At 43.6% G+C, this 14,816-nt stretch overlaps 1 protein-coding gene across 1 annotated transcript in view; it reads right to left on the bottom strand.

Moving 5' to 3' along the window:
• The window catches only part of DNHD1 (dynein heavy chain domain 1), a 98,448-nt gene that overhangs the window by 18,646 nt on the left and 64,986 nt on the right, over positions 1-14,816 (bottom strand). Inside the window, 7 exon segments of the mRNA XM_007956446.1 lie at positions 7,986-8,088; positions 8,164-8,368; positions 8,563-8,771; positions 8,955-10,557; positions 13,708-13,996; positions 14,237-14,429; positions 14,595-14,778. Coding sequence (XP_007954637.1) covers positions 7,986-8,088; positions 8,164-8,368; positions 8,563-8,771; positions 8,955-10,557; positions 13,708-13,996; positions 14,237-14,429; positions 14,595-14,778 — 2,786 coding nt within the window.

Here is a 14,816-nt window from a genome sequence, read left to right as displayed (position 1 = left end):
TGGAGTCCTTCCTCAAGGGGACCTGGTCTCCCCTTCATTCAAGGGGTTGTGGGTCTGTAAACTGGCTCAAGTCTGGGAATTGATTGAGAGTCTGTGACTCTGTATTCTGGCAATTCAATCTAGACTGCTGTTCATGTGACCTAGAATTCTTCTGTCTATACAGATCAAGTAAATATTTAGTAGGTTTGCCATTTATTTTACCCCTAGGAACACCATGCCTACGTAGCCAATGCCATAATTCTACATGAGTCAGAGTATTCTGATTACTCTTTTAACTCTGCTGTCCATTATGGTAACCATGCCCATTTTGTCTTTGTCGATTAACTGCTGCCACTTGGCCCCTACTACCACCGGGTCTGATCAGCCCCATTGTAGTTAAGTGTCTTAGTTCAATTAGGGCCGTTTGCCCTGTCAAATCTGGCTTACATAAAGTAGCAGTCATAGCAGTTTTCAAGGATGCTGGAGCTCCCTTCACAAATTTGTTCCTCACGGTACTGGTGAAAGCCGTGTACTCTGGACTCTCCATTTTGGCTTTAGGGGTCTAATCTGATAAATCTATTCTAACATGCCAATTTCCCTAAGGCTCTGGATACCTTCTTCTACATTCTACCAAGGCAGGTCTCGTACTTCAACTTGACTTAAGGTAGGCCACTGCATAATCCATGCTTCAATAAGCCAACCAAATAAACTATTAGATCCTTTCCTAACCCTCAAGCTGAAACATTAAATGAAGAATCTGTACTTAGTGGGCCTAAATCAGTAAACTCAGACTGACTCAATGTTACCTTCCTTGCACCATTATCCCACACCCTCAGTAGCCATTCCCGTACATATTCTCCAGGTTTCTGTCTGTACATGTTAGCAAAATCAAGTAAGTCTTTTCATGTATAGTGTACCACCTCCTCAGTCACACTTTGTATTTCATCTTTTGGGGCTCACTTGGACTTACCTTTAGTTATAGGTCTAGCAGCAACAATGGGTGGGTGGGGCACTTCCTGAAAACATTCAGCAATGTCTTCCACAGCCTCTGCCTCAGGCAATGACCCAATAGGAACAGTTTGGCTAATCTCATAAAACTGAGGTGGAGGGGATAATGGTTTTATAGTAATCCCTTCAGATCAGAGGGATTCAAAAGAATTTATAGGCTCCATTTCCTCATCCCATATGTCTCCATTCCAGGTTTCAGGATCCCATTTTTTCCTAATCAATGCCCTCACTTTAACTTCAGACACCATTCTGGGTTGGCAATTCAGTTGGTGTTGTAATTCAGCCACCGTTACAATAAGACTCTGTGTTTGGTTTTTGGCAATATCTGCTCTGTTGCTAGAAGAAATAAGGCTTTCTCTCAGAGTACAACTGGAAACTTTGAGGTCTTTTATGTGGCACTTGAGCTGTGCCTCAGCAGCCCTGAACTCATCTCACTCTGTGGTAAAAGACACTTTGTCTAGTGTTAAGTAGGACCAACCAACCAGCTGCCTTATACTCCTTATGCTGACAAAATTGCAGAAAAGTATCAAATATGCAATCACCCAGAGCCTTACTTCTCAAAAATATTTGATCTATTGACGGTGCTATTTTGCATATTAATGTTGCTACCTTATGCCATGGATTAGCAGGGCCCTATTTACTAATAGAAGCAGAGTCACTGGTGCCTTTATGATTAATCAAATTGGAGAACCAAAACAGAATTGGTAAGAACCAATTTAGGAAGCTCATCCTTATGATTTTGTCTCTCTAGAACCACTCTTGGTACCAAATGTGTTCAAAGGGTTCTCTGTAGAAACAAAACCAGTAAAGCTTACATAGAGAGAGACAGAGAAATTTATCTTAGGAAAATGGCTCACACAATTATAGAAGCTGGCAAGTCCCAAGTTCTTGGATCAAATGTCAAGCTGGAGGTTTTCCCAACTCACACAGCTTCAGGGGCTGACGAGCTCAAGGTTGGCAGGCCGTATACCGGCTGTTGACTCCAACGAATGACAAATCCAAGATCACCAGGCTGAATTGCGGATTGTTCACTCATGGACAATTGTAGGCAGCACAATAGGTTCCCGATCCACAGAAGAGTGTCTTATTTTCCCAGGATGTCCATAAATATATTGGAAGCAGGCCACACCCCTAGGGAAACTCTCTTTCAATGACTTGGCTGCTCAAAACATATATATCTGATCCCATTATGGGAATAACCCATATGACAACTGGTTAAACCACACAGAATTGTAATCCAGCCAGGTTGACACACAACTCCAACTATCACAAAGGATGTCATTGCTAATGTCAGATAGATCTTGTCTGAAAGCAGAGAATGCCAGAGAGATGTTTATCTGTGTTTTCTTGACTATGCACAGCATTCAACTATATGGATCATAACAAATTATGGATTATATTGCAAAGAATGGGAATTCCAGAACACACACTTGTGCTCATGCAAATCCTGTACATAGAAAAAAAAAAAAAAAAACAGGTGGGGACCAAGTTTGCTGGTCTGATAGAGCCTGGTAGAACCACTGAGACTATGGCCCCTAGCTGCCCTTCAGGTCTGGAATTGAACCCACTCCTGTGGTTTCCAGCCAAACAAAATACAGGCATATGAGTTGAACATTTACCTCAAGTAGATACACTCCTTGGAGAGAACAATCATGGGAGAAAGAAGGGCTGCTTATGCACAGGGAGACAGCTCAGGGGATAAGACTGTATGGAGGGATGGGCACTGGGAAGAGGTAACTATGGGGAGGAAGTGGGAAGGGAGCTGTTGCATTGTGGTAAATTGTGGTCAATGTCATGAGACAAAGTGTATGTGAACTGCTGTATGGAAAGTGAATTTGCTCTGTAAATCTTTACCCAAATCACTATATATCTATATCTATATCTATCTATCTATCTATCTATCTATCTATCTATCTATATACATACACATACATATATTTAAAAAAAAAAAAAAAGATCCTGTACATAGAACAGAACAAGGAGATACTATGTGGTTTAAAAAAATCAGGAAAGGTATGTGTCAGGGTTATATCCTTTCAGCATATTTATTCTATCTGTATGATGAGCACATAATGTGAGAAGCTGGACTATATGAAAAAGAACGTGGCTCAGGGCTGGAGGAAGACATGTTAACAACCTTTGACATGCAGATGACACAAGCTGGCTTGCTGAAAGTGAAAAGGACTTGAAACAGTGATGAAGATCAAAGACTATAGTCTTTAGTATGGATTATGCCTCAACATAAAGAAAACAAAACTCACAATTGTATCAATAATCAATATCATAATAAATGGAAAAAAGATTGAAGTTGTCAAGGATTTAATTTTACTTAAATCCACAATCAGTGCCCATGGAATCAGCGTCAAAAAATCAAAAGACATTGCATTGGGCAAATCTGCTGCAAAAGACTTCTTTAAAGTGTTAAGGAGCAAAGATGTTACTCTGAGGACTAAGGTACACCTGATCCAAGCCTCATAAGCAGTTGCCTCACAAGCTTCTGCATGTGAAAGCTGGACAAGGGATAAGGAAGACTGAAGAAAAATTGATACCTTTAAATTATGGTGTTGGCAAATAATACTAAATATACCACGGACTACTCTGGTGGCGTAGTGGCTCAGGCATTTGACTGCTAACCAGAAGGTTGGAGGTTCAACCCCCCCAGCCACTCCTCAGAAAGAAGATTGGGCAATCTACTTCTGTAGTGATGAACACCTTGGAAACCCAAGGAAGGGTCGCTATGAGTCGGATCTGACTTGATGGCAGTGAGTTTGCTGGAAGAACAAATAGATCTGTTTGGAGGAGTGCCGTCAGAATGTTACATAGAACTGAGGATGATGAGACATCTCATGTACTTTGAACATGTTATCAGGAGGGACCAGTCCCTGGAGAAGGACATCATGTTTGGTAAAGTAGAGGGTCAATGAAAAAGAGTAAGACCCTCAATGACATGGATTGACAAGTGGCTGCAACAATGGGCTCAAACATAGTAACGACTGTGAGGATGGTGCAGGACAAGGCAGTGTTTTCATTCTTCTGTACACAGATAGGGTCACTGAGTTGGAACTGACTTGACAGCACCTAACAACAATCTTCAGGTATCAATTTAGATATACTTCATTCATCTGTTTTTATATTTAACATTCTTCTGTTTTTATATTTAACAAATGTTTTTGAGCCCTAGTGCCTAAGGCACTTGACTGCTAACCAGAAGGATGGCGGTTCAAACCCACCAGCCACTCCTTGGAAGGAAGATGGGGCAATCTACTTCTGTAGTGATACTGCCTCAGAAACCTGAGGAGGGGTCGCTATGAGTGAGGGCTGACTCGATGGCATATAACAACAACACCACCACCATGTTCTACATGTGGCTCTACATGTTTGCTAGATTGTTGCATTGTATCTTCTCTAGAAAATCCTTTTAGATACTCACCCTAGACTTTGTCAAAATATATGTCACACTATTTTTAATTGCCTGGATTAGTGTATATCTTCTGGTAAACTGTAGGCACCATGAAGGCAAGGACAGTGCCTTATCTCTTCTATTGTTGTTGTTGTTATGTGCCGTCGAGTCGGCCCCAACTCATAGCGACCCCTCCTTGGGTTTCCGAGGCAGTATCACTATGGAAGTAGGATTGCCCAACCTTCCTTCCGAGGAGTGGCTGGTGGGTTTGAACCACCAGCCGTCTGGTTAGCAGGCAAGTGTCTTAGCCACTATGCTACCAGAGCTCCCATCTCTTCTATTAGGAGGCAATATAATCTAATATTACTAGTATATAACAATATTGAGCTGTTACTTTGTGCCAACACTTTTAAATATAAGATCTCATTTCATCCTTATCAAAACCTATCTCAGGATCTCAGTTCTCCCATCTGTAAAATGGGAGAAGGATAATCACCTCAGAAAAATGTGGCAACTTTAGTTTTGTGTATTTCACTGTATATAAAGTATATTTCAATAAAAGGAATTAAAAAAAAAAAAAAGAAAAGAAAATTGTAGTGAGAATTAGATACCGGTTGCCATCAAGTTGATTCTAAGTCATAAGCATCCCATGTGTGTTGAGAGTGGAACAGTGCTCAATAGTGTTTTCAATGGCAGAAGTAGATCATCAGTCTTCCTTCTGAGGTGCCTCTGGGTGGACTTGAACCTCCAACCTTTCATTTAGCAGCTGAACATGTTAGCCATTTGTACCACCCAGGGACTCCAAGGATTAGATAAATAGAGATCTGTGTCATGTAGACGTGATATAGATAGAGACCTAGATGTAAACATAGATATAGACATATATGTCAGTGGGTGTCTGGACAAAAAATATGGTGTTCAATTAATTTTTATTGAGTACAGTAATGAATAAATGAATGAACCAGTTGAATATGAAAGAGGAAACAGATGGAAGAGTCCAGAATGACTCCTGGAATTTGATTTCAATGAGTAAATGTATGGTGGTGCCGTTTCCTACGGTGGAGAACACTGAAAGAAATACACACTACTGTGGCTATTGAGAAGGAGCTTTGATAGTGCTGCTATGAGTCGGATTCGACTCGATGGCAGTGGGCTTGGTTTTTGGTTTTTGGTACGGCTGTTGAGTGAATGACCTCAGGATCTGCAACTGAATGATCCCTAAAACTATGAACATCTCTTATCCAGACTTTGGGGTGATTATGTTGTGCTATGGTATAAGTGATTCATAAATAATAGTGGCACCCCTAAACCAGACCAACAATTCTTGGTATTAATCAGCTTGGGAAAAGATATGGACCAAGGTAAGAAACTGGAATTTAGAAAGCATAGGAAAGGGGAGTCCTGTCCTTCTCTGAACTTTTCTTTTGTATTTCAGCTGAGTCTTGAAGGCTAATAAAAAGCTTGGCATCCTAAACTGTAGATGATAGGAGGGCACCAGTACCTTGAGAACTCCTTGAGACACCATTTATATAGAGAACACAATGAAAACCATGTACAGAGACACAATGTAAGTCAGGCCCCTGGAGTTGGACAACGCTGAGGATTTTGACAGCTCTGAGGATACCAATCAGAAGAGGCAGGCTAGACATTTCCCTTCTCCCCCATTGCCATCAACTTGATTCTGACTCATAATGAAACTATATAGGACAGAGCAGAATTGCCCTACAGGGTTTCCAATGCTGTAATCTTCACAGAAGCAAACTGCCACATCTTTCTCCCACACAGCTGGTGGATAAGTGCTTAATCACTGTGACTCTAGAACTACAGTTAGGCATCCAAAACCAACCAAACTCACTGCCCTCAAAGTCAGTCCTGACTCACAGCGACCCCTCCTTACAGAAGTAGACTGCCCAACCTTCCTTCTGAGGAGTGGCTGGTGGGTATGAACCGCCAGCCTTCTGGTACGCAGTCAAATGCCTTAGGCCCTACGCCACCATTGCTCCCACAGTTAAGCATAGGGAGCTATAAAACCTGAAAGCGCTATAAAAAGTTATATCTTGTCAGTTAAATTATCTGCTTGTGAGTTGGGCACTAGCTTGCTTCCCTGAAGTTATCCATGAACTTTTATCAAATTTTTTTGTAGCAGCTCATTAACATTTTTGTTAATGGGAGAGGAAAGAATAAGCTTAACAAATTATTCAAGAAAGAATAGTTTTATATTAAGAATATAAAATTTAGTTCTTTTTAAGGGTTTTAAGTAGTTTTGTTTAAGGGAAAGAAGGATTGAATAGCTAGTATAAATCCTGTTTAGGGTTAATGTTAAACTGAAGGTATTTGGGGTCCTGATTCCATCTATGCAGGGACGACATTCCAACCTTCACTGGAAGCTATTCCTTAATCTTTCCTTAAGAAAAAATGTTCAGCTTTTTAAATCAATAATAGCAAAAATTTCTAATACTTATTTAAATATAAAACAGGCATTAAAGCTATCTTGTAAGATTTTGTAAGGATTGAATGCAATTAATACTATATGTAAAATGCCCAGTCCTAAGAACTCTGTTCCAGTGTGCTGTTTTGCAGGGGTGTTTATGTATGTCCTTTCTAGCAATTAAAATCAGCTTTCAGAGGTTAAAAAAAAAAGTCCTATGTAACAGGAAGGAAACTTTTTTTTTTTTTTTTTTTGCTATTTCAGAATTCTTCTTATTAAAACAAAAACCAAAGAAAAAAAAGACTTTTATTTACTTTGGGGAAAATAAAACACTTTCAACAGGGAATATTTGGCTACGAAAGGCGTGATGACCCCCCACTCCACCAGTCAGCCAGATAGGATAGGTTTATTCAAAGAAGAAAATTGCTCTGTGTAAGACAGCAACAGGGTTTAGACTAGGAAAATCTCTTATTACATGAGAACTTAATTTGGGGAGCTGTAAAAATAGGGTAACATTGTGGAGCAGGTATTGAAGAGATGAAAGGGGAAGGGAAAAGTCGGTTGTTGGGAAATGCCTTGTTGATGAGAGTAACTGGGGAAATTCAGGACATTGATGTCTAGTGTTCCATTTAAATCTATTTCCTATTCTGTGCAGTCATGTAAATTGTCCCCTACCACCATCACCCATCCATATTTCCTCACTGTATGCAACAACAGCCTTATGTTTCTGGTGGTTTTGTGGAAGGAAGGTGTACAGTGGCAAAGCAGTATAGAAAAAGGATAACTACAAGAGATGAACCAACTAATAATGATAGAGAACTCTGGCAAAGAAAAGGATAAGAGTGAGAGGTGACCATGAGAACATAATCCCTGCTCTGTTCTTCATGGGATTTTGGGAAGCATAATGAAATTCACACAGTCAAGGCACTAGGGACAGACAGAAGCAGACACTTGGGTTTCACGTGCTTAGATAAGAATCAGTCTGCTTTTAGCTGTGCTGTGGGGAATATTTGAAGCTGAGTTCTAAAGGAAGAGGCAACGGGGATTAGAGAGATCCCTAAGGAAAAGCATGCTCTAGGGAGACAAGAACCAGCTCTGGTTAGTTCCTCCTATTTGAGCTCCTCCTTGACCCTACTCTGCATGCATGCCTCATCATTTTCTGGGCTTTACCTTGCGGGAGCCTTTTAACTGCTGTTCCAAGTTGAAGACCAGGCTAGCATAGGCATTATGCTGTTCAACCAGCAATTTCAGATTCTCCAGGGCATTCTGGACCCTGGAAATACAATGTACCAGTGAGTGGACCTGGGAGAACGGAAGGAGGTACACTGCAGGGAATGGGGATACTCACTGCTGGGCCTTGTTCCTTGTCTGCAGGGCTATCTGGTGCTGCAGCAACAGGAAGATATCCAGGAAGTCTAGGAAGTTCTTGGGGGTGACAAGTGGCAGTCCAGGGCACAGGTGCTCAGTGTAGCTGGCAGCCGAAAGGTGAATGAAAGCCATGGCTTTGGAAAGCTTGGTAATTGAGGCCCGGAGTTCTGGGCACTTTATAGAGCCTACAAAAGACATAACCTCAGCCTGGCTTTGTAGTTTGTAAGGGATCAGGAAAAAGAAGTCACTCTTTTCTAACTTAAGACGGGGGGCAGAAAAGATAAAGAGGGCTTACTAGGTTCTAGAGAAAGAGACTAGGTAATAACTCTCATTAGAACCTGAGTGACATAAGTGGCGAGAACAGGTCAAGGAGGCTCACCATCACCAGAGGGTAGACTCTGAGCACCCTCCAGGTGGTGATGGGCCACAGCGACCAGGTCAGGTTGGTCCCAAGGTTCATAGTGATCAATGCTGGCAACAGCAAGTTGAAGGAGCCTCAGGAACAGGCTGGAAGGCAGCTGGTTGTGGACCTGGTCATCTCTGATCAGGAAGAACAGGTGCAGGTGGCTGCACACTTGCTGGTAGAACCTGTGGGCCAAGGGCTCAGATGCTATCTTCCCCTTTGCCCCTGTTTACCCTTCCAGGCCCCAAACTCCAACCCCTTAATCTCGATCTTCTGTACCCTGATGGTAGCCCCTAGATTTCCTCATGGCCTTTTGGCCAGGATGGGGTAAGAGCAGCAGACCTTGATATGGCAGTCCTTGGCCTTACCTGTGAAACACCATTTCCTTCTTGATGTTCTGTTTGATACCAAGGCTCTCTCTGGGGAGATGTTCCTCAACAATAAACAGATCTGCTTCTGTATACTGGTCAGGGAAACTGCCTGAAGTTGCCAAGGCCAGCAGGCGATGAAAAGTGATAAGATCCACACCCTCAGGCACCAACAGGGCTACTTGCTGGCCTAACATGCCAGCATGCCAGCTGGCATCCTGTAGACACTGGAGAATGGCCTCCTCTGGTCCAGATGGCAGATAGAGGAGGTGGGCCTGGCAAATACTAGCAGCCAAAGTAATGGCAGTACGGCGCCCAGTACTCAGAGCCCTTGAAAGTAGTAGGCCATGCTGCCGGGGCCTAGCCAGCACCCGGACCAGGCGGGCCACATGCTGGGTCATGGAGCGACACAGGCCAAGCTGGGGCCTCAGCTGCAGCTGAGCAATTGAGGTGGCCAGCTGCTTTTCCAGGCTCCCCCACTGTCGCTCCATGTACATGTTAGTGCTCTCTGAGATGGACCCCAGTATCAGCTCCTGACTGAAGATCAGGTCTGAGGCCTTTTCATGGGGATGGAGCAGTAGCACTGGTAGCAACAGGGGTGTTACTAGGTCCATCTGGGATGTCTTCTGCCACCAATTTTTGGATCTTTTTACCTGGAGCTTGAAGCTGGGGATACTTGTGTCTTCCTCCTGGTTTGTCTTCTGACTTGTGGAATTCAAACTCTCCTTGATTACCGGTATCATGGGTGGCATTAGACTTGGATTGCTGGAGTGTAAACCTGTGGGCATCTTAAGGGCATAAGGGTCCCCTTCCTCCTCTGTCTCACTGCCACTATTGCTTAACTCCTCCCACTGGGCCAACTCCCCTTCAGATTCCACTTCAGGCACCTTTTCCTCTTCCTCTTCATCCTCATAACACTTGCCCAGGTTCTGGGGCTCCGATCTTGAGCAGAAAACACACTGAGCTATTTCTAAGAGCAGCCTGGCACAGTGGGAGCGTTCTCTAGGGCTGTTCAATCGGTCACAAAATGTCCTCTGTGCCTCATGCAACCAAAGGCGCACCATGTTGCGTGTGGCCATCATAATGGTCAGGCGGGTACCACGCAAACCTGACACCCGACGCAAGTGTTCCTGGTGGTTGAGACAGTCTGTGAAACCTCGGGACCCCACTCTGGTCGGCAACAGCTGTAGGCTGCCTAGTAGGTGGCTCACAGAATGCAAGGAGAAGCGGTAGTGTGGGTGAAGGGGTGAAGGCATGAAGCAGCTGCATACAGCTTTCCAGGCATCCACTGAGGCCTGAACCAGGAATCCTGCCAGTATCCCCCCCTGCTCCACAGAAGGGAAGCGTTCAAGCCAGGCCTGGATGCTAGAGGTGTGCCTGCTCAGCAGGGTTGCCTGGGTCATGCTGCCCATGGCCAACACTGTGAAGAGTCGAAAGAGGCGTGGGCACAGTGGGCGCTCACAGAAGCCTGGCACTGTGGCAGTAGCAAGGAAGTTGACTATAGGCTGCAGTGTCTGTAGTTCCAAGGTGTTATGGTCATAAATGGTGCCATCTATGGCTTGGCGTAGAGTCTCCAACACTGGTTGGCAGCTCTTCTCTGGATCTGTGGGACATGAAGAATAGTCGTGAGTACATGAGTGAGAGTATCACCTTGTTCCTCCTATCCCTCTTCTCATCTCACTAGGCCTGCTTCCAGAACACCCAGCGTTCTGAAGGAATTTTGTGCGTTGGTTATGGTGGGCCTTGGTCATGTCTGAGAAAGTGGTTCTCTCTCCACCACTTTTAAGGAAAATGAGTACACTACTTTCTTCTCCCCCAAATCCTATCTCCATAACCAATTATTCATTAACTGAAGGCTAATGACTAGGAAGATTTGGAAGCTGAGATGGATGGAAACTACACTTGACCAAAATAGAGGGGAAAGTGCAGTTATCTCAGTCAAAGAGAGTGAGTTTACATCACACACACATTTTAAAAATCTACTTAATCAAAATATGGTTTACATAAAACAAAACAAAACATACTTATTGTAAGTGTGAGTTCAAGGAGTTTTGACAAATATGTGCACCTGTTTACCTGCTATTCTAATGATACTTGTGCTTTTTCATCACTCCAGAAAGTTTTCTCATGCTTCCTTGCAGTCAATCCCCCAACCATGACCATACCAGGCAACAACTGATTTCTATTACTATTGCTTTGCCTAGTTCTAGACCCTCATATAAATGTTGTGTCTGCCTTCTTTCACTCAGCATGTTTTTGAGATTCGACCATGCTATTGTAGCAGTACCTTGTTTATTTTATTTCTGTATAGTATTCTATTATATCTACAAAAATTTGTAGATCCATTAATGTGTTGATGGACATTTATGTTGTTTTGAGGTTTTGGCTATTCTGAAAATTGCTACTATGAACATTCATGTATAAGTTTACTTGAGGGCATGGATATTTATTTCACATGGTGAGTCATATGATAAGTGCATGTTTAATGATAAGAAACTGCCATACATTTGTATGTTGTACCATTTTACACTTCCACCAGCAATGTGTGAGTTTCTATTGCTCCACATCTCTGTAAATACTTGATATTGTCGCAAACGCAACACAACGCACTGCCAAGTTGGATCTGTCAACTGTCAAGTTGGATCCAATGCACAGCGAGCCCTCCTTGGGTTTCCGAGGCAGTATCTCTAGTAGATTGTCCATCCTTCCTTCTGAGGAATGGCTGGTGGGTTTGAGCCATCAGCCTTCTGGTCAGCAGTCAGATGCCTTAGGCACTAAGCCACCAGAGCTCCTTTGTTATTGTCAGTCATTTTAATTATAATCTTTCTAGTGGATGTGATATGCTCTCTCAAGCTTGTTATAATTTGCTATTCTCTGTCTTAGTTTCTCCATCCAAAGGTAATCACAAGTCTCCATCTTACTAGGCTCTTATGAATAAAGATGACATAGATAAAGCACATAGTCCAAAACCAAACCAAATTCACTGTCATCGAGTCAATTCTGACTCATAGTAACCCCCTTTGCGTTTCTGAGGTGGTAAATCTTTACGGAAGTAGATTGCCCCGTCTTCCTTCTGAGAAGTAACTGGTGGGTTTGAACCACCAACCTTCTGGTTAGCAGTCAAATGCCTTAGGCACTACACCACCAGAGTTCCTTAAGCACATAGCAGTTAATCAATACATTGTACCTACTATTAGTAAGCTCTGGTGGTGTAGTGCCTAAGCCATTTGACTGTTAACCAGAAGGCTGGCAGTTCAAACCCACTAGCCATTCCTTGGAAGGAAGATTGGGCAATCTACTTCTGTAGACATAATGCCTCAAAAACCCAAGGAGAGGTTGGTATGAGTCGAATCAGTTGGACTCAACGGCAGTGAGTTTGGTTTGGTTTGTTTTTTTTTACCACCTGGCTCAAATTTTCTAGATCCCATAAGAAATTTATGGTCTTCCTGGACTGCTTATCTGATCATTTAGTCCATTTACTTCCTTGACTCCAACAACCTGTACCTATACTTCCTATTCCCATTATGCTGCCCATTCCCATGGTCATATTCTGAAGTTGTCATCCTCTGGATGTGCACCAGTTTATAATCTTTAATATCCCAAACTTTCATCACAATTTATTCACTTTCCTTTCTTATCTTTTCTTCTATAAATTCTTATTGAGCACTTACTTCCTGTTATATCTATCAAAATAAATAAGACGTATTCCAGTTCTTAAACGTCCCTGGGTAGTGCAAATAGTTAAACACTCAACTACCAGCCAAAAGGTTTGCAGTTCAAACCCATCCAGAGGCACCTTGAAGACAGGCCTTGCAATCTGCTTCTGAAAGGTCATAGCTTTGAAAACCCTATGCAGCAGTTCTACTCTGCACACGTGGACTTGCCTTGAGTTGGAATCGACTGACGTCAACTAAAAACAATCCCTGTCCTCATGAAGCAGAGTGTGGAGGAAGGTACAAAAAAGTAAACATACAATTATAAAATCGTAAACATACAATTATAAATTCTCACAGGTTAATGTGCAGACACAGGATAGGTATCTAATCTAGTCTGGGGGCCCAGGATTCCTAGAGGAGACGTTGCCTGACATGATTTAGCCAGATGAAAAGGAGAGAGCAAAAAGGAAGCTTGACTTGTTGGATGCCTGCATGTAGTTGAGTCCAGTTAGATTAGAGTCTAAGAGGCTAGAGAAGAAAGCCTCATCATAAAGAGCCTTATGAGAGCATTTGCCAAAGTTCCAGGTAATGATTGTGTGAAACAGGGAGCATGGAATGGAAATAAGCAGGAAGATTCAAGGGATATTTAGCAGGTAGAATGAAAAGACCTGGTGACCAGGTGAGCAGACACTGGTGAGGGAGGGAGATGCCAACAAAATTTCTGGCTGAAGTGACTGGTTGGATGGTGCTCCTAGTTGCTAAGAGGACAAAAATGTCAGGTTTTGTGGGGAAGATGATGATCTCAGAGTTGGATCTGTGATGCTAATGGGACAACAAGGTGGAGATGTACAGTAAATGGATGGAGAAACAGATACGGTGCTTAGAAGAGAAATCTATGTTGGAGACAGAGATTCGACAGTTGAAGCATAGAAAGGGTAAATGAAGCTGTGGGGGTGCATGTGATTGCTTAGGGAACATGTAGATGAGAAGATATTATGAACAGAGCAGGAAGTTTGATCTGGAGTTATATACTTGAAGGATTTTACAGTCTCAAGTGATGATAGCACTTCCGTTCTTCCCTCCTCCCAGTGCCTCACCAGAAGCCGCCAGGTGTAGATCCTCCAGCAGGAAGAGGAGGGAGCCTTTAGAATCCTGGTGATGCTCAGGCAGTGGGGTGGTTTGTGCTTGGCCCTGGACCCCTTGGCTTAACAGGAGGCGAAGGTGGGTAGAACTGAAGGCAGGGTGAATGGAGATGTATGTGTAGGGGTGATTTGGCTCCACTAGCACCTCCACAAAAGCTGACTTCCCTGATGCTGCCTCTCCAGTCAGCAGCACTGGCTGTCCTCTTTGCAGAAGCAGGTCCACCACATATAAGAGCCGTTCAGTCTGCAGGACAGGAGCAGGACTTACTATGGTAGCTCCAGTCTAGGACAGTAATCTAGCTGAAAATAAACTTCTAGGGGACATGTCTTAAAGATACGCTTGCAGAACACTTTACATATATATAATTGTAAAAGCCTTTCAAAGAATGGGAGTAGGTGGGCATCAGCTAGGCCTAGAACTTGGACTGTTCTGGAGATATCTCCTTGAGCCCCAACCCCAGCTACTGGCCCACAGTCTTCACACCTGGGGAGAAGGGCTGAAGGTTCCCAGAGTTCCTTTGATGTGGCTGCCCAGGTAATGGCCAGTGAAGGGGACCAGTGTCCCATCTTCAGGGCACACGTGTAGATCGAACAGCAAGGCTGAGGGTGGTGGCTCAGGGTAGTTGGAGAGGCAATTAATGGAGCCCCTCAGGAAGGTGTCAAAGAGGGGCCAGAGCCTGCTCAGATGGACACGTAGGCAAAAGTGTCAGTTATAACACTTCCATTTGGGATACACTCAGAGACCCCACCATACTTCCCCAGCTATGTCAGCTGGGCTTTGACTCCCATGGGCCCCTTCATCTCATCCCTCTGCATCCCCCAGCCCACACCCCTGTAGCCACCTGGAGGGAAGGAGGGCTCCAAATCCCCAGATCAGGGCAAAAAGAAAGCTGCTGACAGCCAGCAAGTGCTCCCTCTGCTTATTCTGCACGTCTTCACTGTCAGTCTGGGACCGGTTGTTCAGAGAGCTGCTTTTTGAGGACTTGAAGCTCTGGGTCACAGGTTCACTACTGCTCCTCTGGTCCTCTGTAAAGGTCATCATATCCAGAATAGGAGCCCCATAG

This window comes from Orycteropus afer, unplaced genomic scaffold, assembly GCF_000298275.1.
Source record: "Orycteropus afer afer isolate SDZICR_OR568_19922 unplaced genomic scaffold, OryAfe1.0 scaffold00014, whole genome shotgun sequence".
Lineage (NCBI taxonomy): Eukaryota > Metazoa > Chordata > Mammalia > Tubulidentata > Orycteropodidae > Orycteropus > Orycteropus afer.
Note: the sequence above shows the minus strand (reverse complement) of the source record. Positions and strands in the feature narration are given on the sequence as shown.